The sequence below is a fragment of the Aythya fuligula genome, chromosome 9, assembly GCF_009819795.1.
Source record: "Aythya fuligula isolate bAytFul2 chromosome 9, bAytFul2.pri, whole genome shotgun sequence".
NCBI classification, from domain to species: Eukaryota; Metazoa; Chordata; class Aves; order Anseriformes; family Anatidae; genus Aythya; species Aythya fuligula.
Window position 1 is genome coordinate 16,186,676 of NC_045567.1, and position 22,808 is coordinate 16,209,483.

At 69.9% G+C, this 22,808-nt stretch overlaps 1 protein-coding gene across 5 annotated transcripts; it reads left to right on the forward strand.

The window, feature by feature from the left end:
* The first annotated feature begins 514 nt into the window (after nt 1-514).
* Nucleotides 515-22,130, forward strand: TNK2 (tyrosine kinase non receptor 2). Of its 5 annotated transcripts, XM_032193419.1 has the most exons (18): nt 515-598; nt 2,734-2,883; nt 6,114-6,400; nt 10,722-10,899; nt 11,073-11,143; nt 12,001-12,213; nt 12,335-12,487; nt 12,697-12,974; nt 13,099-13,225; nt 13,335-13,481; nt 13,699-13,793; nt 16,488-16,682; nt 18,209-18,300; nt 18,861-18,905; nt 19,676-21,027; nt 21,445-21,540; nt 21,647-21,774; nt 21,876-22,130. In XM_032193419.1, the coding sequence occupies exons 3-18, from the start codon at nt 6,224-6,226 to the stop codon at nt 21,880-21,882; spliced, it is 3,354 nt and encodes a 1,117-aa protein (XP_032049310.1). In that variant the 5' UTR covers nt 515-598; nt 2,734-2,883; nt 6,114-6,223; the 3' UTR covers nt 21,883-22,130. The 5 variants fall into 5 exon arrangements, with proteins under 5 accessions (XP_032049310.1, XP_032049311.1, XP_032049308.1 ...); XM_032193420.1 differs by lacking the exon at nt 515-598 and having other exon boundaries at nt 2,798-2,883; nt 6,049-6,400; XM_032193417.1 differs by lacking the exons at nt 515-598; nt 6,114-6,400 and having other exon boundaries at nt 2,825-2,883.
* Nucleotides 22,131-22,808: the final 678 nt, after the last annotated feature.

Below are 22,808 nucleotides of genomic sequence, written 5' to 3' on the forward strand. Positions count from 1 at the left end.
CAGTGGCAGCGGGTGCTGCTGGGGGTGCGCGCCGGGCTGCAGGAGCGCGGAGACCGCCCGGTGCCCACCGTGGGCACCAAGCCCCCGCCGGGCTTGCTGCGCCCCCGCGAGCAGCTGGGGGCTCCCCGGGGCCGCCCGAGCCCCGGCGAGCCTCGGGTGGGCGTGAGGAGGGCGAGGGGGGCCGAAGGGGGCAGCCCCGGGGTTAGGAGGGTCCGCGCGGGTGTGCGCGGGGTGCAGGAGCGCGGCCCCAAAGCGCGGCAGGAGCAGGGCCCGAGCCGCAGGGCGCAGCAGGAGCGCGGAGCCCGCAGGGACAGCGGCAGCCCCCCGGGGCGAGCCCGCTGGTGGGTGCGCAGGGGGCGGCAGGAGGAAGGGGAGGCGCTGCGCGGGGTGCAGGAGGAAGGGGAGCGCTACCGCGGGGAGCAGGAGCAGCCCCCCGGCACGTGGCCCCCGCGACGCCGCCAGGCCAGGGTGTGAAGGCGGAGACCCCGCCGAGCGCCCCCCTCGCCATGCCGCCCGCCTGCCACCCTCCTCGCCCCGCCGACACCGCCACGCCGGCACCGGACACCCGGCGAGGGATGCCACGGCCGTGAGCACCGAGGTAAGGGGCGACGCGGGCACCGGGACCGCTGGCGGAGGCGGTGCGGCGCTGGCACCGTGCCCTGCAGCACTGCGGGCATCCCGGCACCAGGGATGCTCGCCCTCCGTCCCCCTGCTCCCCTCTGCTGAGGTTTGGTGTTTGAACCCGCAGCGGAAGCCGGGGGAAGGATTCCTTTTTCTTTTTTTTTTTTTTTTCCCTTTTGCTCTGCTCTTCCTCCTCCCCGGGCTGAACAGAGGACCCTTGTCCTCCGGGCACAGCCCCGCGTCTCGGGGGCGTCGCGCTGCTGCCAGCACTGGGAGCAGCACGGAGACCCTCCGCGTCCCCGTCACATCCGCCTCTGGCCGCATCGGGGCAGGTTTTTCTCACCAAAGCACTCAGGACGCTTTCTTTTGCTCACTTTTTTCTCGCTTGCTCTAAAAGTTAACTCTGGCGATGCGCGCTTGGCAGCCTCAGCACCGATCCTTCCCCAGCAGGAGGATCCCTGCTCTGCTGCCACCCTCTCGCAGCTGCTCCTCCAGATCTGTTCGGAGCCTCCCAATTTACCCACAGCCTTCATCTCGACCCCGTACCCCTCACCCCGCTGGCTGGAGGAGCTGCAGCAACCCCAGGCACGGGGCAGGGACCCTGCCCGCAGCCGCCACCGAGGCTCCCGCATGCCCCGGGCTGGGGAAGCGCCAGGGCCGGGCTGTCTGGGCAGGGCAGGCCGAGGCAGAGCCCGGCGCTGCCGCTTCCCCACGCGCTCGCCTCCGTGGTGCCGCCCCGGCACGGCCTCTCCCCCCTGCCCCGCGTTCCCCGGGCTGCCGCGGCGGCGGCGCGCCACCCTGCGCCGTGGGTGCCCTCGTGGTGCCAGGTCCCTGCACCCAAACCCTCGCTGGAAAATTGGCAAAGCTCATCGGGTTTTGGGATTTGCTAAAATTGTGACCTGAGCGCAGGGTGCGCACAAGGAGGAGGGTGGGATAGGGGGGCTGCTCCTCCAGGATCCTTTTCAGGGAGCCCCTGAGCAGGTAAAACCCCATCCCGCTCGCCAGCCCGACCCAACCCCTGCCTGGGGGCACGGGCGGGGGCGCCCCAGCGGGATTTGGGGCTGCGCAACCAGTTAGCAGCCCCTTGAGCCACCCCGGGCCTCGTTAGCCCGGTGTTCATTAGCGCGGGGCGTGGTGCCGGTGGGGCATGGTGGGAACCACGGCTGGGCTGCGGGGCCGCCGGTGGTGCCCGGTTCTGTGCCACTGCCCCGGGCAGGGTGCGGGGGTGGCAGCCGTGACTCAGCTCCCCTGGGGCTTGGGGGGCACAACGGGGGAGCGGCTTCACCCCATGCACCTGGGTTGTAGGGCCAGGGGGGAGCTTCCCAGGAAGCCTCACCCCGCGGCACTGGGGCGCTGCAGCTGCTACGGATGGAGGAGGAGGAGGAGGAGGAGAGCCGGGGGGGCTGCAGTGCCCGGGGTGGGGGCAGCGGGGCCTCCTGCACCAGTACCACCAGTACCACCAGTTCCTGCAGGTGTGGTGCCGCGGGAGCGGGTGAGACCGTGCGGCTCCTGCACCATGCCAAAGGGTCCCTTGGGTGCCCTGTCCCCCGTGGGGTGCCCCCCCTGCAGCCACGCTCTGGCTCTCAGCTCGCTGCATGGGCTGAGCAGCCCCAGGGGGCACTGCCCGTGCTGCAGCCTGGCCAATTAGGCTGCCTTCAATTAGCGCTAATGACTTGCAGATGCGCAGTGGTCTAGCCAGGGCACCGCTCTGCTCCAAACCACCGTCCCTTCCCAGCGCCGGGTGCTGGGGCAGGTCGGGGGTTTCTGGATATTCCTGCCCAGCACCCAGGGGTGCTGAGCCCCTCTCCCTCCCCGTGGCCCCGTTAAACTCCTTCAGAGGGGAGCAGGAGCCTGGCCACGGGTGCAGGGTGACATTTCCAGCTCTGATCTGGCCCCCGACACCAGCTGGACAAATCCCCCCCTGCACGGGGCTGGTGCTCCATGGCCAGGGTACCCGTGGGTGCTGCCATGCCAGCCCCAGGTGCGCATTTTGGGGGGCTCCCGTCAGACCCCGGGTTTGGTTTTCCACCCCCACAGGGTTTGGGGCAGGCGACGGGTGCGGGATCAGCAGGATCCCATCCATCCTGACCTCTCCTTCCTGCTTGGCCCCAGGGGACCCTGCGGCCAGCGCGAGCGGAGCCCTGCCATGGCTGCGCGGGCGAAGCCCTGACGCCGTCCTGCGTCACCGCCGGGCTCGCGGGGACACCGGGACACGGAGCAGCCCTGCCAGGGGACCCCAGCAGCGCGGCCGCCCCGGCCCAGGTAGGATGAGCACGCGGGCTGTTGGGCACGGTCCAGCTTCGCGTTGGGGTGCCGGGTTGTGAGGGGGTGTCCCTCTGAGTGCTCGGTGACACCAAGCCCAGTGCCCTCTCGTGGCAATGCCGGGCTCAGCCGTGCGCTCTGCCAACACCGCCCTGGGCACGGGGCCCGGAGGGGGAGCTGGGGGGGTGCTGTGCTCGGGGTGCCCATGGGAACGCAGTCACTGCATGCGTCCTCGCCCTTTTATCCAGCTTGCACCCCTCTCCTGCTTTTTCATGCTGAAGCAGGGTTGGTTTGTCCCTTAACCCAGCCCGGTGCTTGCCCTGCTCGGTGACAAATGGAGATGGGGACGAGATGGGGGTCGGCCAGGGGGTCGTGTGTGCCCCCTGCCCCTCTCCATGCGCCCTGGGCAGCACGGCGTGCACCTGGCCCCGTTATTTCCCCCATCATCCCTGGGGATGTGTTGTGGATCGGGCCGGATCCTGCTGCAGATGCAGAGATGGGGATCAGCCCCTCAGGTGCAATGGGCTAGTGTGGCTCTGTGTGGGCTCGTGGCCCAGCCGGGCAGGCTGCTAGCCACGCTGGGAGCCCAGCATGCCCTCAGCCCACCCCGGGGCTGTCTGTGCCGCCACCGCTCGCCATACGGCGGGGATTTAGCGGAGGAAAGAGGCTTAGGGAGAGGATTGGGGTTGCGCCGGGCTTTGTCAGGGCGGGGGGGCACCGCTGGGTGCGGCTGCTCCCAGGCAGGATCCGAGGGACAATCGCTGCCTGGAGAGCAGGGGACGCACCGGGGCAGGATCCGACCATGGCATCGGGCTCTGGTGGCACGGAGAGCGCAGCGTTGGGGCACCTGGCACCCCGTCCTCGCCGGCCACCCCCGCCGCGGGTGTCACCGTCCCGCCATGCCGGCTGCTCGGGACACCCCAGCGAGCTGCGTCGGGTGCCGGAGGCGAAACGCACGCCGGTATGGGGGCTCCTCGCCGAGACGTGGAGGGCACCGGGTGGGTGGCACAGCAGCGGGAGGTCCCCGGGGAGCGCGGGCAGGATGCTGCTGGCAGCTCCCCTGGCATCCTTTTGCCTTTGCCGCGCCGTGCTCTGTGTGTGTGTGTGTGTGGGTTCGCACGTGTGTGCGCGCACGCCTGCGCCGGAGCAGCCGGCCCGGGGAGTGTTGTCAGTGCAATTTGGGGCCGCCCCTGGGCCCCGCCAGGGCTGAGCGAGCCAGCCCGGGGCGCCGCGGCCGTGCCGCTGCCGGTGACATCACTTCCAGGTGACACTGCCACCAGGAAGGTGGCAGGCGGGGTGGCGGGGCCCCGGCACGGCCAGACGGGATGGCGAGCGGGGCGATGCGCTGCGGGTGAGTGGGGACCCTATTTTGGGGAAGAGGGTGGGCGCAGGGCAAGGTGCGGTGTGCGCCCCAGGGATGCTGAGAGGGATGCGGGGACAAACTGGGATGCTGGTTTGCCTGGAGGGCTTGGGGAGCTCTGGTGTCCCTGCGGTGGGAGGGACGCCCTGTGGTCACCGTGGCTGTCACCGCCCCGGGGGCTTTGGTGGCCGTGGTTTTGGTGGGAATCACGGGTGTCATGCTCTCCGCCTCGCTCCGGAGACCTCACGCTTTGGGTTTTGGCTGAGCTGGCACCTGAGGCTCTGTGGGGCTGGGATTGGCACGGTTTCGGTCCCCAGTGCAGCACCCCGAGGCTCGTGCCACCCACCCCGTGTCACCTGGGGCTGGCGGGGATGCGCGGGGTGACCCTGCGGGGATGGGACACGGACCCCCAACTGCACCGGCCGAATGTCGGGGTGGGATGGGGATGGGGTGGGACACGGACACGGGCGCTGCGTGGCCGGGGGGCCGGTGGCATGCATAGCACGTGCGTCAGTCACCGGCCCGCGGCGTGCCAGCGCGGTGACGCCGGCGGGCCGCGCGCGGGGGCGGCTGGCTGCTCCCACGCCCCGCGCCCGCGGGCTCGGCTCGGCGGCTGAGCTCACCTCTGTGGTATGGCAGGAGGAGCCGCCGACAGCCTGCCCGGGGCGCAGCCCACCCACCCCTACAGCCCCCCGGGGTCGGTGCCCCCCTGGGATGTGGGGTGTGGTGGGAGCCGGGGTGGTGCGGGGTGGTGTTGGGGGGGGCCCGGTGTCACCTCCACCAAGGTCAGGCTGGGGTTTGGATGCGTGGGGGGGGGGAAGGGGAGAATAATGGGGGGGTGTGGGGGGTCATCGGGGAGAGATGGGGGTGCATAGGAGTGTTTCTGGGGGATGGGATGGGGTGTTGTGCCCTGTGGTGTTGGCACCTGGAGCATTTTGGTCCCCGAGGCTGTGCGATGCCGCCGAGCACAGGCAGGTGCAGGGGGGGGCTGCAGAGCCCCCGCCTTCTGCCTCCTCCCATGCTCGCTGCTCTGCTCGGGGGGGCTCAGCCCCCGTCCAGCCAGGCGGTGTCAGGGCACGGGGGCAGCTCCGAGGGGCCGCTGACAGCTCCCCCGTGCGGGTTCCCCATCTCCCCGTGCAGGGGGTGGCTTCCGGAGAGCTGCATGCAGACACCTCACCCAGGAGACCCCCAGCACCGTGATAAAGGTGGCGAGAGGCTTGGAGGCAGGATAAATCCTCCCAGCACATCCCCCCACCCAACCCCAAAACCCCGTCGTGCTGGGGCCTGGCCTCTCTCCCTACCCTGCCGAGCTCGCGCCCGCGCGGCCCCGCTGCCGGCTCGCTGCGGAGCAGCCATCTTCCCCCAGCATCCCTTCCCCCTCCGCCGGCACACCGCACCGGGGTGCCCGCAGCGGGAGGGATGCCGGGGAGGATGCTGCGCTCCCCACCTCCCCTCGCCCCCCGGGGGCTCCCCGCATCGGGGCTCGCTGCCCCCGTCCCCACCCCGCTTGCCGCAGAGCCGCAGCCGCCGGGCGCTGCTCCCCGCTGCTCCCCAGCGCTGGGCTGGGGGGAGAAGGGGGCCGCCAGCACGGGCAGCGATGCCACCACCACCGCTGCCACCTCCTCCTTGCTCGGGTGCCGGGGGGGACAGCGGGCACGCAGGCAGCGGAGCCGGGAGGAAGGCGGCGATGCCAGGGCTCGGGGTGAGGACGGGTGCCCAAAGGGCTGCCCTTTTCTTTTCTTTTCTCTTTTTTTTTTTTTTTTTTTTTTTTTATTCATTCTCCCCCTCCCCTCTGCATCCATCAGCCCTCCCTCCTTCCCCTCCATCACCGCGGTCACCTTCACCCTCTCGCTGTTTTCCGGAACTGCAGCAACTTTCTGCCATGTGATCCCACGCCCGGCTCCAGCCCTCGCCGCCCCCAGGCAGGCGCGGGCGTCTCCGCAGAGCCCCCCGCTCGCTGCCACCGCCGCGGCCCCAGCCATGGGCGAGAGATGCGACTACCAGCGCCTGAGCAGCGCCGAGGAGGAGGAGGAGATGCTCGCCCCGCTGCCCCACAGCCTCTCGGACAGCACCGGGCTGCGAGCCCCGCGGCCGGGCGGTGGGCGCCACGGGCGGCCCCCCCAGCAGGACGTCACCCTGGGCATGCCGTGCCGGCGGGTCAGTGCCGGGGGGGGAGCCGTGGGGAAGCGGTGGCACGTGTGTCCCCGAGAGGTGCTGGGTCCTGCTGGGCCGTGGGGTGCGTGGGGGGCTCGTGGCGACCCTCCCCTGCATGGCTTCTCCGCGTCGGGGCCCTGCGGGGGTGGCATGGGGACGGCACCCGCCACGCATGGCTGCACCCCTGTACTGAGCCACGAGCGGGGTGGCTGCTCCTGCCTGCTGGGGAAACTGAGGCACGGATGGGGGCAGGAATGTTGTTGCTGGGGGGGAAAAAGGGGACAGTGCTGGGATGGGGACCCATGTGTCCCCGCAGTGGCACGTGTTGTCCCCTCCCGGTGCAGCTCGGGGCACGGCAGGAGCTTGGCTCAGCCGGTGCTGGCACAGGTCTGGGGATGGAGGGGCTGCCGCAGGGCGGGCACGGTGCCCGGCATGGGCGGCTGGAGGCCAGGCTGGTGGCTGTCCACGCTGGCAGGGACCTGTGTCACCCGCCCTGGGTGACACTGGGCAAACTGGGAGTCGCCCCTGCGCCCTCAAAAAGGCAGCTGGCAGGTGCTTTGGTGCCTCTCTCCTGCCGTGCCTCAGTTTCCCCAGCTGAGAGCGAGGGGTGGGGGGTGCATGGCTGCTGGGGAAGGGCCCGGCGTGGGGACAGGATCTGCGCACCCCGGGCACCTCCTGCTCTGGGGAGCTGGAAAACGGGGGGTGGACGTATGGATGATGTGTGCACGGGGGCGTAGGTGGCGTGGGCATCTCTGGGGGGGCAGCAAGCTGCGTGTAACCGGTCTGCGTGGGGGTGCAAGGAGCACGTTGGTGCGTGGGCACCTGTGGGTGCCGACGGAGATGTCGGGGTGCTGTCACGGGCGGCGCTGAGCGTGGGAGGCAGACGGGGTGCGTTTGCACCCCCGCGCGCCGCCTCGGGAGGGCGTGCACGGCGTGTGCGATGCGCCGGTGGCTGCGTGGCTGGCGGGGGCGAGCCGGCTGCCAGCGGGCAGACGTGACCTGTGTGTGTGCCACGGGTGGGTGCCCGTGGGCGCACGGTGCCCGTGGGCACGACGGGTGTGTGCGCAGGGGGAGCACCGGGGGCTTTGCTGCAGGGCTCGGGGTGTTTGCGCACGTGCACCCAGGCACAGCAGGAGCTGCGGGGAGCGTGGTGGTGGTGGTGGTGGTGATGGAGAGGGGGGTGACGTGCAGAGGTGCTGTGTTTGGGCGCCGTTAGCACGCCAGGGGGTGGTGGTGGTGGTGCGGTTGCGGCCGTGCACGTGTCGGGGTGTGTGCGTGGTGCGTGTGGTTGCAGGAGCGCGCGTGTGTGGTCCTGGGCTGCACGTGAGAGCTGGCACCGCCTGCGCATCTGGGTGTGCGCACGTAGGGAGCATCCCCCGAGCTGCAGGTTGGGCTGTGGGGGGGGAGTTTTCCCCAGCTGCGCTGTGCTACCCGGCCCTGTGCACCCCATGCCGTGACTCTGTGCGGTATCCTGGGTTTTGGGGGGCTGTTGTCCGCATCCCACAGCCTCTGGGGACGGTGATCCCGCACCCTGCTGGGGTGCTGGCACAGGGATCGCCGTCACGCTCCGTTCACCGGTCTCAGAGGTTGCAGGGCTGCCCCTGCCAGACGCCCTCGCTGTGCAGGATCAGGCCCTGCCTGCTGCACTGCGCTGACCTGAGCAGCCCTGCCTGGGGTTTGGGGGTGCTGGAGGCAGCAAGGATGCTTCCCCCGGCTGCTGGGGGCTGTGCACAAGCGTGGGGCAGGGAACACCCTGCATCCCTGGGGAGCTGGCACGTGGCAGAGCTTGGTGCCGAGGGCACCGTGCCTGGCTGTGCCCGCTCAATGGGGCCGTTGTGCCGGGTACAGCCGGGATCCCGGTGGTGGGAGCCACCGTGGATGCCCCTCCAGCTCCGTGAGGGCTCCCCGCCTGCCTCATCCCCTTCCTGGCCACCTCGGCACAGCCAGGGCTGCGGCGGGGGTCCAGCACTGGAGATTTTTTTTGGGGGGGAGCACAGCAGGAGAATGCCCCGGGTCTTTCCTCTCTCACGCCGCGGCTGCCGGCACCGCCAGCTGTTCTCCCGGGGGAGCTCGCGGGCGGACAACGCGCCCGTGTTCGGGTGCCAGCCCTTGGCCCCGGCCCCATCGGGGACAGGAGCCAGCCCCGGGACACCGGTGGTCGCGGAGGGACCCGTGCCCACCTCCCCCAGCACCCCGCAGGGCCTGGCACCCGCAGGGCAGGCAGCGCGCCCGCCGGCCCTGTGTGCCCACGGGGGTGACGGCGGCAGCGGCACGGTGCCCGTCACCCTGGCGTCGTGCCTGCCGCCTCCTTTTGGGAGCGCAGGGCCGGATGTCTCCCCTCCCTCCTCGCTTCCTTTTTTTTTTTTTTTTTTTTGGGGGGGGGGAAACTGAGGCCCGGGAACGTTTCCCAAGGCCGGAGCGAGGTTTCCATGGCAATGGGAGCCGGGGGTCCGGTCTCCCAGGCGGTGCAGCTGCCGGAGCGCCCGCTGAACAAGAGAGAAAGCAGCACATTGATCGGAGCCCGGCCCCCTGGGCTCGCGGCCCAACGCCTGGCCAACGCGCAGCTAAAATAAACCCTCCTGGGACAGGGGCTGCGCGGGCAGCCGGGCCGGGACGGCGCTCGATGCCCGGCTGCCGGCCGAGGGGGGAGCCTCACGGAAAGCCAGGAGCGAGCCCACGGCCGCTGCTCGGAAAACGCCAACGCCACGGCTCCGCTCCGGCCCCGGCACGATTGCGTTCGGGAAGGGGAGGGCAGCACGGCCGGGAAGGAGAGGCTGGAGAGAGCACGAAGGAAGGAGGAGGAGGAGGAGGATTGGGACAGCCCCGCGTCCTGCCGCCAGCCCCGGCGCTGCGGGGATGCCCTGAGCCCCCCTGCTCGCACCGGGGGATTTATGGGGTGGCCGTGCCCGGCTGGCAACGCACGGCACGGGGGCCAGCAGGAGGCCGTCACCCACCAGGCTGTGACCCCCATGACTCCTCCACGGGTCCCCCGGCTCCGCTGAGCGCTCGGTGCCCCGGTGACACCGTCACCAAGCAGGGGACGTGCTGGTGGCCGTGGTGCCCCGGGCGAGGCTGGCTCCAGGGACGAGGCCGCCTGCCCCGGTGGCCGGCCAAACAGGATGCGACGCTTCGAGACGCTGCGCCGCTCCTTCCCCTTCCTCGCCCGCTTCCGCGTCTACCGAGTAAGTGGCCGTCACCCCCCCAGCCCGGTGCCCACGGGCAGGGGACCCCCGGGGGGAGGGGGACCTGTCCGTGCTGGGAGCCGCCGGCTCCTCGTGCCGCGGGTGCCCCCGTGCGCCCCGTGCCCGGCCGCCTGCCGCGCCTGCCGTATTTTTAGCCCCGTGCCGAGGGTTGGGATCGCGGTGACGCGGACCCGAGAGCGCAGGGAGGGGGGTGAAGGGGCTCAGGGGGGGGTGATGTCTAATCCTGGGGGAGAAAAGAGGATGGAGGGGGCTGACCGGGGGGTTTCCCACGTCCCCTCCGGCTCTCGGGGGCGGGGGGCAGAGCCGGGTCCCTTCCTGGAACCGCTGCGACCTCGGGCAGGGGCGCGATGCGGCGAGGGGTGCGTTTTGGGGGAGGATGTGGAGATCCCTGCTGGGAGCTGGCCCTGTGCCTCGTGCAGCTGCAGGGGGCGATGCTGGCAGCACTGGGATGCTGCTTGCACCCCGTCCTTGTCCCCCACTCATGGCTCTGTGTCCCCCCTCTGTCCCTTCCCCGAGGCTGCCGGCACGGGGCCACCACCCCATGGCATATCCATCGGTCTGTGCCCTGTCCTAGCCCTGCTGGGGGTGCGGGGACACGAGGGGACACTGAGGCAGTGCTGTGGGGTCTGTCCCTGCTGGGGACAGCTGCCACCTCTGCTGCCAGCCACTCCAGCTGGGCACCCAAAGCCTGGCAGGCAGTGTGTGGGGTGCCCCGTGTGCGTGTGTGGTGCCAGGGCGCAGGGCATCCCTTACAAGGCACTGGGTTGTGGCGTTCCCCTTGCATGGGGCTGGAATCGGGGACATCCGTGCCGTGCCTCAGGGTCTGACCCGTCTCCATCCCTGGCTTCAGCGGGGCACGATGGGGCAGAGATGGGGTCCCTGCCCTTCCCTGGGGGTCCTGCTGATGGGGAGAGGAGCTCGCGTCTCTCCTGCCCCCCCCCCACAGGGAGCTGGGGCCGGGCTCTGCAGGAGACGAATCCCTGCTGGCACAGGGAGCAGCCCCAGCTCTCTTACCCCATTTTGGGCAGCGGGTGCCTGGCTCTGGCGGGACAAGGGACGGACCCCTGGGGGCGGCGGGGCGCAGGGCAGGGTCCCCGCTAACCAGGCGCGGTGTCCGGCAGAAGCTGAGCTGTAGCATGCAGTCGGAGGAGGGCACGGACTGGCTGCTGGAGCTGCTCACCGAGCTGCAGCTGCAGCAGTACTTCCTGCGCATCCGGGACGAGCTCAACGTCACCCGCCTCTCCCACTTCGAGTACGTCAAAAATGAGGACCTGGAGAAGATCGGCATGGGGCGCCCCGGTGCGTTACAACCCCCCCCCCAAACCCTGAGATCCCCCTCACCCCGTTTGGCTGCACCCCGTTTTTTTTGGGGGGAGCCCAGAGGGACGCGTGGTCCCGAGGGATGGAGAGGGTTTTTTTTTTTTTTTTGGGGAGGGGACCCCCGTGTTGGTGACGGTCCCCCTGTGCTGCAGGCCAGCGGCGGCTGTGGGAGGCGGTGAAGCGGAGGAAAGCCATGTGCAAGAGGAAATCCTGGATGAGCAAGGTACGGCCGGGACAGGGGCAGGGAGGGTGTGATGGGGAAACTGAGGCACGCCAGAGGAATGGGGCTGCCTCGGCCCCGTGCAAGGAGCTGGTGGCTGTGCGCCCCTCTGCCACCTCCTTCCCTCTCGGTGCCCGTCTCTCCCAGTGCCTCAGGGTGATGGGGCCAGCCCTGTCCCCCCCGGTGCTGGCAGGGATTGGGATAAAACCCCCACCGTGCGTCCTGCTGCGGCATCACCCTGCCCGGCCCCGCACGGGTTGCCTCCCAGCTAGGGCCAGCGGTCGGGAAATTCATTCCCCTCGCGTGATTTGCCTCCTTTTTTTCCAGGAAACTCATTCAGGGCTAATTAGTAGCAGAGCCTCAGCCGGCTCTGTGAGCAGCATCCCCAATCTCCATCCCCCTGCCCGCCCCGGTGCCCCGCAGCGCCGAGGCAGGGGACCCCGGGGTGCGCAGCTGGGGACGTGCCCCATGGGGGTGCTGCCCCCCGGGCACCTCGCGCCCCCAAAACGCCCGTGTGCTCGCCAGCTGGGCGCTGGGTCGTGGCCTCTCCCTTTCGTGACTCATCTGGGCCGAGCCGGGGCCGGGATGGGCTTTTAATAGAAGGCGACTCAGCCTCGAGCCGGGCCGAGAAATGCCACCTCCCACCCCGGCCACATGCCTGCCCCGGCCCCCGCGCAGGTGCCAGCATCCCCAGCTGTGCACCAGGGCTTGGACGGACCCCATCCCTTCCGATATCACCCTTATGGGAAGGGGAAACCGAGGCGAGCCGTGCCCACCAGCGGGCAGGAAGATTTGGGGTCCCCCCCCCCCCCCGCGTGTCTCCGCGCCCCCCACATCCCACCCCTCTCTGCGCCCCGCAGGTGTTCAGCGGCAAGCGCCCCGACTCGGAGCTGCCCCCCCAGCCCCACAGCACCTTCCGCAAGCCGCCCACGCCGCCCCCCCCGGACACGGGGGGCCAGCACTCGCTCACCTGCCTGATCCGGGAGCGGGATTTGTCTCTCTTCGAGAAGCTGGGCGATGGCTCCTTCGGCGTCGTGCGCCGCGGGGAGTGGTGCACGCCCGCCGGCAAGACGGTGAGGGGCCGTGCGCCCACGCTGCTGCTGCTCACAGCATGGGAGACTCCCCCCCAGGAAGGTGTCCTGCCCGGTCCCGTGGCTGTATCGGGTTTATTTGGGTTTTGTTGTTTGGCTGTAGCTCAACGTGGCCGTGAAGTGCCTCAAGACGGACGTGCTGAGCCAGCCGGAGGTGCTGGATGATTTCATCCGCGAGGTGAACGCCATGCACTCCCTGGACCACAAGAACCTCATCCGCCTCTACGGCGTGGTGCTCTCCCACCCCATGAAGATGGTGAGTCCGTGGGGTTAGCGGGACGGACCCCATCCCGTGGATGCTGCCACCGCCGAGCCCCATGAGGCGGCGATCCCACCCTACAGGGCTCCGTGCCCCGAGTCCTCCACCAGCACCCCCAGGACTGGGGACGTTAACGGGGCTGGAAAGCAGCCCCAAATGCCGTGTCCCTGGCCTGACCACCCCGCTGTCCCCTCCCCGTGGCCCAGGTGACGGAGCTGGCCCCGCTGGGCTCCCTCCTGGACCGCCTGCGGAAGAACCAGGGCCACTTCCTCATCTCCACGCTGTGCCAGTACGCCATCCAGGTGGCCAAGGGCATGGCCTACCTGGAGTCCAAGCGCTTCATCCACCGCGACCTGGCCGCCCGCAACATCCTGCTGGCCTCCAACGAGCAGGTCAAGATCGGGGACTTCGGGCTCATGCGGGCCCTGCCCAAAAACGACGACCACTACGTGATGCAGGAGCACCGCAAGGTGCCCTTCGCCTGGTGAGCCTGGGGAGCCCCGGGCAGCACCCCAGGGTGCTGACACCCAGGGTGGAGGAGCCAGGGAGGCGCCGCTCGTCCCCTCCCGATGCTCACATCCCTCCTGATGCTCGTGTCCTTCGCTCAGGTGTGCGCCCGAGAGCCTCAAGACGCGCACCTTCTCCCACGCCAGCGACACCTGGATGTTCGGGGTGACGCTCTGGGAGATGTTCACCTACGGCCAGGAGCCCTGGATCGGCCTCAACGGCAGCCAGGTGGGTGCGCACGGTGCCCGTGGGGCCGGCACCCCCACCCACAGCACCCACAGCACCCACAGCACCCGCTGGGACCCGGCACCCCGTAACGGCGCTGCCTGCCCTGCAGATCCTGCACAAGATCGACAAGGAGGGCGAGCGGCTGCCGCGGCCCGAGGACTGTCCCCAGGACGTCTACAACGTCATGCTGCAGTGCTGGGCGCACAAACCCGAGGACCGGCCGACCTTCGTGGCCCTGCGGGACTTCCTGATGGAGGTAGGGGGGTGGGAGGGATGGGAGGAAGGGCAGGGGGTCCTTGGTGCCCCCGTCCCATCAGCTGGAGCACAGGCAGAGTTTTAGGGTACCCGAGTGGGTGACTCGGTCTCGTGCCCATTGCCAGGGCTCCCCTGACCCCAAAGTGGGGGATATAGGGTTGCTGCGTCCCCATGTGCCCACGTCCCCGTGTGCTCACCCCGTCCCCGTCCCCCCCCAGGCCCAGCCCACCGACATGAGGGCCCTGCAGGACTTTGAGGAGCCCGACAAGCTGCACATCCAGATGAACGATATCATCACCGTCATCGAGGGCAGGTATTGCACGGCTGGGGGAGGGCACGTGCCAGCCTGCAGGGGGACGGGGGACCCCAAAAACCGGCGTGGGGATTTGGAAGGGCTCTACACCCCCTCCGGCACACCCGGCTGCACACCCCACGGGCGGGCAGCCCCCTCGGTGGGGACATGGTGGCAGGGGCCACGGGGCCACCGCCGTGCCCACGGGCAGCGTGGCTCTTCCCCGTGCCGCCCGGCCCCGCTGACTCACCCCGCTGCACTTGTTGCTTTGCCCCGGCCTTGCCCCGGGTGCACGCAGCGGGGCCGCTCCCTGCTGATAGTGGCGGGGCCGTGCCACCGTCACCGCGGGGGCACCGCGCGCTCCGTGCCACCACTGTGGCCTCTGCCTGCGCCACGGGCTGCGCTCTCCGCCTCCTCCGATCCTTCTGCATGCCCTCGTTCCTCCCCAAATCAGGGGTCCCAGGACCCCGTGCGTCAGGCTGGGGGGGACTTTTTGTCCCTAAGGGACAGGTATTGTCACCCTTGAGGGTTCCTGCCCCGCTCCAGCCCTATTGTGCCGCTCGGGGACAGCGAGGGGACACCCCAAAAAGTGTCCCTTCCTGGTGGCACGCAGCGCTCCAGCACCCCGGCTGGCCCCGTAGCAGCGGGGAGGCGAGGGGAAAGGAGCTGCTTTCCCTCTCCCCCCCTCCCCGGGGGCCAGCTCCCTGCCTTTAGTCACGGCCCGGAGGTGAATCAGGCCGGATTTGTGTGTCTGGAGGGACCAGCTTTCTCCCCGGGCTGCCGATGACTCTTGCCCAGGGTCTGGCGGTGGCGGCGGTGGTTTAATTGCAGGGAGGGGAGGGAGGGGAGGGGAAGGGAAGGGAAACGGCGTCGGCGGAGCGAGGGAGGGAGGGAAGGAGCGGCGGAGGGCGGCGCGGCCGTGCCAGAGCGCGCACATCGTCCCCGGTGCATCACGGGCGGGCTGGGGGCCCCGCTGCTGCCGCCGCCACCACCACCACCGCTCGCCCCAGCTGCGCTCGCCCCAGGTGAACCACACGGGTTGGGACGCGGCGGGGAGGGACGCTGGCGGGGTGCCCTGGCCCCGCTGCTGGTGCCGGGAGCCACGGGGTGCAGGAGGAGCCGGGGCGCAGCCTCTCCTGCCTCAGTTTCCCCAGGCGGGCACGGTTTGGGGGGGTGCAGGGAGGGGTAACGGGGGTCGCAGCGGGTGCCGGCGCTGCGGGGTGCCCCAATGGGATCACCGAGCCTGAGCCCCCCGTGCCTCAGTTTCCCCAGGGGTGGCCGCCCCCCTCGCTGGGTGCTGGGGAAGAAGGGTGGGGGGCTGCTGGGGGGGCCGCATCCGTCGCCGGCGAGGCCGCCCGGGGCGGTGTAAACACCCCCCACCCCTTTTTTCAAGCCCCTGCGTGCCGTTTGAAGCGGCGCCGGGCGTGCGTACGTGTGTGTGGGCAGGGGAAGGGGCCCCCGGCTCCGTGCGGGACCTACCTGAAAGCCCCGAGCGCACGGCTCGGCCGCGGGGTGGGGAACATGGAGTTGTGGGGGGGGGGAGCCCATTTTTGGGGTGGGAAACGGAGACAATTTGTGCCGGGGGTCCGAGCAGCGGGGCTGGGGGCGCGCAGAGGGGACCAGCTCGGCCTCAGCATCCCTCCGGGGCGCTGCTGCGAGCGGGGGAGACCTCCCAGGGTGGGGGGCCCAGCCCCCGACCCCTTTTTGCCCCCATCCACAGCACGCTGCGGGCGAGGGAGGGTGCCCGGTGCCGGCCGGGCTCGGGCTCAGCCTCTCCGAGGGGTCTCGGGGCTGAGTAATGGGGCTGGCTGGCGGCGAGCGGGGAAGGTAAACAGGAAAAGGGCTGAGCTAGTGGCCGCCAGTGACTCACAGGTGACTCCAGGAAACCGCGGGGCCCGTGCCAGCCTGGCCGAGCTGGCAGCGCGGGCGGCAGTGCCACCCTGAGCACGGACAGGGGGCAGCCCCCCGGGGTACCCCCGGCACGGGGCAGGGGGGACGTGGTGGGTGCGGGATGGAGACAGGCTGGGGGTGCTGCTCGGGGTGCCCTCCTGGGGTCTCCTACAGTTGTGTTTGTCCCCTGCTGAGGGGGACAAACTCTGCCACTGCCCTGTCCCACCCTGGTGGTGGCCGTGTCCCCCCCCAGGCTGCTCCCACCCTGGGGGGCTCACGGCTCAGGTCCCCCTGCCAGTAGGGTCACCCCACACAGGGCTCCCCCATAACGTAGGAAAGAAGCAAGGGAGACCCCAAAACCTCTGCGTCCCTCACCGTCCCAAAACCTCTGTGTCCCCTCAATTCCCCCCATGGGGACTGGGATATTTGGGGTCGGACAGCAGCACCCCAGCTGCTTGGTCCCGTTGCTCGTGCTGCCCCCAGTGGCGTGGGACACGGCTGTCACCCCACAGCTCCCGCGTGTCCTGCGCCACCCAGGGCTCCGAAGGGGCACGTCCTTTGGGGAGCTCCGTTCCTCACCCCCCAAATCCCCAGCGGGTCGGATCCTGACCCCTTCCCGGGGCGCGGGGTGGGGGGCAGAGCACGCCGTGGGTGTGCAGGGTTAGGATCCCGGGCACCCTCCCCGGCTGTGCCACCGCCTGCCTGAGTCACTTTGCCTCCTCCCGTGTCACCAGGGTTGGGGACGTGCCCCGCTCCCAGCGCCCCCCCCGGGGGTCTCGCCGCCCTCCCACGCCGTCCCTAACGCAGGTCCTTTTTGTTCCTCAGGGCCGAGAATTACTGGTGGCGGGGTCAGAATAAGCGGACCCTAAAAGTGGGCCAGTTCCCCCGAAACACGGTGACCTCGGTGGCGGGGCTGTCGGCCCACGACATCAGCCAGCCGCTTAAAAACAGCTTCATCCACACAGGCCATGGAGACACCAACCCGCAGCAGTGCTGGGGGTTTCCCGATAAAATTGATGAGTAAGAACATTTTCTGTCTTCTCTGCACCCCCCCTGCCTCCCTCCCTGCCTTGATGGGAGCCAGCCACTGCTTGGCTTTCCTCCTTTTCTTTTTTTTTTTAAAAAAACAACAAAACAAAACTCTTTTTCCTCCCTGGTGTGCTGGGGCTGGTGGCTCTGGGCAGGGTCCCCGCAGCTTGACTAACTCCCTCGCCTCTTCTCACTAACGGGGTCGGGCGCTGCATGGTGGGGAGCTCGGGGGTCGTGGTGGAGCTGTGCTGGTGGGGCTGCTCGTCATGGGCTGTGGGGCCAGGCTGGGCACGGAGCCCCTTGCCCCAGCCCCGCGGCCCCTCGGTGCTTCACAGCACCCCTGCTGCAGGGGGACGGGGGAAATGTCCCCCCCACAGAGGTGGCCGCCAACGTTTTTGGGGTGTCTCGGGGCATCGTGTGCTTGGAGGGGTGTTGGTGTGAGCTTTTAACAGCGTGAGTCCTCTTAAAAAGCAAAATATATATATATAAAAAAAAAGGGGGGCTGGGCATCGTGCAGCGTGTCCTGGCAGGAGCTGGGCACCAAGACCCCGCAGCGCCCAGGAAGCGGTGGGCAGGGTGCGCTGGCTCGCTGCGGGGTCACGGCGGCTCCCTGCCAGCGTTGGGACTGGGGGGGCTGTGGGAGGGCTGTTTGGGGGGGGCAGGCTACGATTCCAAAGCCTGGAAAGCTCCCGCTGGGCCGAGCCAGCTCCCGTGCCCACCTCACCACATCCCATGGCACGGCGACCCCCGTGGCCATCCGGCACCCCGACCCTATACAGCCAAGCTGGCGCTCCGGATCCCATTCTGCCCCCTCCCTATCCCCACGGGGCCGTGTCCCGGTGGCCTCCCCGGAGCATTTGGGTGCCGCGCGTGCGCCGAGGCGCCTCGTGCCCCGGCAGGCCTCCCCGCGCCCCGCTGCGTGGGCACGCGCCCTGGGTACGTGCCGTCCGCGCCGCGGAGAACGCACCGAGCCCGGCACACGCCCAGGCCTCGGGGCTCCGCCGGCTCCCTGCCCCACCACGCCTGGCTTGCGACGGCTCGCCCGGGCCTCCCGCCGCGCTGCTCCCGCCGTGCCCCGGGCGCGCGGCACCCCCGAGCACCCCGCTGCGGCACCGCGGCTCTCCGTGCCTCGTGCGCGTGGCACGGCGTGCACCGAGGGGTTCCCGGAGGCAGGGAGGGGATGGGTGGCACATGGAGAGCACCAGGGGGCTGCGCCCTGGAGGTAAAAACCTCTCGGGGTGCATCCCCGGGCAGCCAGCAGGCATGGGGATGGTGCTCGCGGCGGGATTTGGGTCTCCCTGCAGGGCACAGGGCTTGGGGAGGGGCTGTGGGGTTTTTCCCACGTCCCCATCCCGTAGCAAGGGGCAGGTTTTCCTCCTCTCGCCCCCCAGCAGCCCCTCACCGTAGGCGGGGGTGTGCCGAACGTGCGCCCGAGCACGTGCTGCGAGCGTGGGGAGTGCGGGGGCCCCGCACGGCGCCCCGCTGAGCCCCCGCGGCGCTCTGCTCTCTCCCCGCAGGCTGTACCTGGGAAATCCCATGGACCCTCCTGACATTTTAGGTGTCGACCTGACTGCTGCCAGACCCACCCAGCTCCCCGGAAGGGCTAAAAGTAAGCGGCTTTCCCCCCTCGCACCCCCTGCCTCCAGCCCGTCGGCTGCGCAAAGTCCCTTCTCTCCGCGCCGGGAGCTGTGCCCTTTCACCTGGGTGACGGGCAGGGTCTGTCACCCCTCCGCTCTGCCTCTCTGCTGCCACTTGCTTGCTGCAGCCCCGGGTGGCAGGGAGCCGGGCTGAGGGCGCGTGCCAGCGGTGTGGGCGGCTCTGCCCAGCCCCGCCAGGCTGGACTCTGCCCCGCTGGCCTTCGGCCGGGCCCCTCGTCCCCTCCCGGGGCAGGGCTCCCCGCTGCGGGGGCGATCAGCTCGGCGCAGTCGGAGCCGCGACATCCCCGGCCAGCAAGGGAGGTCGGGCACAGCACCAGTGCCACCAACCCCCTAAATCTGCAATCCGGGGGGAGCTGGGGGGCCGCCCACCAGCATCTGCTCCCATCCAGCAGCGGCTGGAGGGGGGCACGCAGCATGCACCGCGCCCCCGCTGCCGACCGCCCCGGCTGCCGCTTGCTCCCCGCGCTCCCCCTGCGCCTCCCCTGCTCTCGGGCTCTCTCTTCTCCTGCAGGGCAGCCGCCTCCGCGCCCGCCTCAGCCTTCAATCCTGCTTACGAGTAAGTCGGGCTGTTCTGGGAGCCCCACTCGTGCCCCCCCCCCTCTCTTTTTTCTTAGCTCCTTTCTTCCAAGGTACTCGGGGCGTGCTGTGCGCTTCTCTCCCGGGGCAGCCCCCGGTCCTCTCCGGCGCGCACGGGCACCGCCGGGCACCCGCGGGTGACAGCGCGGCTCTGCTCCCCGCGGAGGAACGCGTCCCCAGCCCTCCAAACCCAGGGCAGGCGTCCCCGGGGAGATGGTGCCGCCCCTGCTGCCTGCCCCTGGGCGTCTCCAGGCTTGTCCCCCTCCTCGCACGTCTTCCCTGGAGGGACCGGCGGGGACTAATCGCTCCGAGGGGCCACCCGCCACCGGTACTGACCCGGGTGCCGCTGGACCGGGCATGGCTGCAGCGTGGCATGCGCTGGGGTGGCCGTGGAGCAAGGGGGAGACAGGGCAGGGGCCCAGGGGGTGGGGAAGGGCAGGGATTAGGGTGTAGGGCCACTGCCCTTCCCCAATCCCCGTCCACCCCGTGAACCCTGCCCCGGGAAGGCGAGCATCGCTGCAGCCAAGGTGGGAGAGGGGCAAGGGGGCATGGAGTGGGGGAGCTGAGGCTGCCGTGCCGTGGGTTTGGGGGAGCTTTCGAGATGCTGGGGTCTCGCCGTGGCTTGGGGAAGGAGGGCAGTTGGGATCCGGAGTCGTTCCCAAGGAGGGTTGTCCCCACCCAGGGGCAGGAGCTGGGGATTTTTTGGGGTGACGCCACGGGACCCTCACCGCCTTCTCCGTTGCGTCCTAGAGCCCTCCTACGACCCGGTCAGCGAGGAGGACGAGGGCCTGTCGTCTGGCTTCCGAAAACTCTGCCTGAAGAAGCCGGGCCCGGGGAAAGGTCTGCGGCTGGCCAAGCCCTCTGCCCGCGTGCCGGGCACCAAGGTGGGCGAGCGGCAACCCGGCCGGCCACCCACCGAGGGACCGGGCAGCGGCGAGGTGACCCTCATCGACTTCGGGGAGGAGGTGCCCCCCGCCAGCCCCTCGCCCCTGGGGGAGCTGACGGCCCCCTCCCTCGCCAAGCTGGCCATGGAGGCCTTCTCCCTGCTGGACAAGACCCCTCCTCAGAGCCCCACGCGAGCCCTGCCCCGACCCCTCCACCCCACGCCGGTGGTGGACTGGGACTCCCGGCCCTTGCCCCCGCCGCCCGCCTACGACGACGTGGCGCAGGACGAGGACGACTTCGAGGTGTGCTCCATCAACAGCCCCCCCGGGCGGCGGGGCAGCCGTGCCGGGCTGCCCAGGGCGCGGGAGCGGGGCGAGACCAACTACGGCTTCGTGGACGAGGGCGAGCGGGCGGCGGGGCTGGAGGACAACCTCTTCCTGCCCCCCAAGGAGGCCAAGCAGCCCAGCCTGACGCAGACCACCGAGATCTTCGAGGAGCTGCAGCAGGAGTGCATGAAGAGGTTCAACGTGCCCCGGGGGCCGGCCGCCTGCCCGGCAGATGACAAACCCCAAATCCCACCCCGCGTCCCCATCCCGCCCCGGCCCCTGCGCCGCAACGAGCCCGGGCGCTGGTCGGGGGAGCTGTCCCCGGCCTCGGGGGGCGAGGAGGACCGGCCACCCCAGATCCCCCCCCGGGACCCGCTGTCGCAGCCCACCTCGAGGACGCCCAGCCCCATGGCCCTGCAGGTGGGCTCCCCCCAGCAGCGTGGCGCCCTCTGCTCCTGCCTCTCCACCTCTCCGGGGAAGCCCATGCCCACCACGCAGAGCTTCGCCCTCGACCCCAAATACGCCACCCCCAAGGTGATCCAGGCGCAGGGCAAGGACTGCTCCAAGGGGCCCTGCATCCTGCCCATCGTGAAGGACGGGCAGAAGGTCAGCAGCACCCACTACTACCTGCTGCCCGAGCGCCCTGCCTACCTGGACAAGTACGAGAAGTTTTTCAAGGAGGCCAAAAGCCCCGAGGAGGCACCGGCGTCCCGCGTGGTCACCACGGCCACCGTCCGGCCCATGGTGCAGCAGCAGCCGGACTACAAGGCCAACTTCTCCTCCAACAACAGCAACCTGGGGCCCAAGTGCCTGGTGAAAGCCTCCTGCAGCCTCCAGAAGATTGTCTACGACGGGCCGGATGGCTACCGCCCCTCCGAGAAGATCCGGCTGGTAGGTGGCTTCCCCCCGGGGTGGCTTTTGGCCAGGTGGCCGTGGGCTCGTTGTGTCCCTTGGGCGACAGCCATCCCTACCCCGTGCCCAATCCCCGAGGGGGTGGCTGCGAGGGGTCCCCAGATGTGCAAAAAGTGTCTCCAAAATGGGGATTGGGGAGACTTTGAACCCAAAATAGCCCTACACATGGTTTGGACGCATGGATGGGGAGGAAGGTGGCCGTCCCTGCTGGGCACAGAGAGGTGGCCGGGGGTCTGCGCCCTAGCACAGGAGGCAGAAATCCCACCTTGACTCCCCTGGTGCTGGTGCCCTGCAGGGGATGGAGCCACGGGGGGCATCCCCGGTGTCCCCCTGACCAGCAAGGAGCTGGGGGGGGCTCCTTGCTGGTGGCACGGGGTGACCGTCAGCCTCCCCCAGGTGCAGGACATGGTGCACGGCGTCACCACCGAGGAGTGCCAGGCGGCCCTGCAGAACCACGGCTGGAACGTCCAGCGGGCCATCCAGTACCTGAAGGTACGGCACGGCACGGCACGCCGCGGCCCCCACGCCAGCTCCCGCGGGGGTGGGAGCGCCCCCGCCACCCTCTCCCTCCCCGTCCTCGCGCCCTGTCCCCTTGCAGGTGGAGCAGCTCTTCTGCCTGGGGCTGAAGTCCCGCGTGGAGTGCCACCGGGTGCTGGAGATGTTCGACTGGAACCTGGCGCAGGCCAGCTCCCACCTCCTCGACCCCTGCGGCTCCTCCCGGCAGAAGTAAGTGCATTTCGGGGTGGCTTTTTAGGGCTTCTCCCGCGCCACGCTGCCCTTGCGCTTCCAGCCTCGTCCCCTTTTCCTCATCTCACCTCCCCTCGCAGGCGGTGACAGCGGGGACCCGGCGAGCTGCGTTGGATCCGGAGCAGGCGCCCGGCTGCGGGGCCAGCACGCCGTGCCCACCCCCAGCCACACCACCCGCTGCTGGACTCTGGACTGAGCCCCACCTGGGGGACGGGGGCGCCCCAAAAAAGGGTCTGGGAAGGCCCCCGGCCCCTGCGCCGGGCTGCCTGCGCCCTGGCTTGAGAGATGAGCTCCGTCCCCTGGCCTGTTGTTGAGTTGTTTTGTTTTTTTTTGTAAAGAGAAATGTAATTTTAATATATATATATTATATATATATATATTATATATATATATAAAATATTCTATGGAGAGGAGGAGGGTGCCTGTGCCCGTCTCCTGGCTTCCTCCCTGCCAGCACACGGGGACCAGGGTGTCCCTGAGCCCCTCGCAGAGGGTGCTCCGGTGGCACCCCATGGGGGGACCCCCACGGCACGACCCCGTTTCCCCCCCTTTTCCCCTCCCCGTGGCTCCAGCCGCCCCCGCGCCCCGCGGCAGATGTGCTGGGAGCCTGCTCGTGACTCATGCCCGGGCAGGGAGCGGCGAGCCCTGCGTCGCCCCCACCCACGCGAGGGGCGTTGTGCAACCGGGTGGCACCGCCAAGCCGCAGCCAGGTGCCGGGGAGGTGGGTGGGTGGGTGGGTGGGGGGCTGGCACCCCGCAAGCCCCGGGTGCTGCTGCTCATGCAGCCCTAATATGCCTCGGATCCTCCCCTCCCCTAAATGGGGTCCCCCCCCCGGGTGCCACCTCGCACCAAGGGGGGGGGCTTTGGTGGCCAAGCTCTCCGGGTGCTGGGGCACCTGAATGCGCAGGGGGGGTGGACGTGGTGGTCCCTGGGGTGTCCTCTGCCCCATGTGCATGCAGAGATGGTGGAGAAGTCCCCGTGAGTGACCCCATTATGGCCACGGGTCCCTGGCA

Bases quoted from the DNA above. Each gene is read 5' to 3' on its own strand.
- TNK2 (XM_032193419.1), top strand. From the start codon at position 6,224: ATGGGCGAGAGATGCGACTACCAGCGCCTGAGCAGCGCCGAGGAGGAG. The intron at 12,975-13,098 runs GTGAGCCTGGGG...TCCTTCGCTCAG, and splicing joins CGCAAGGTGCCCTTCGCCTG to GTGTGCGCCCGAGAGCCTCA. The intron at 13,794-16,487 runs GTATTGCACGGC...TTTGTTCCTCAG, and splicing joins ATCACCGTCATCGAGGGCAG to GGCCGAGAATTACTGGTGGC.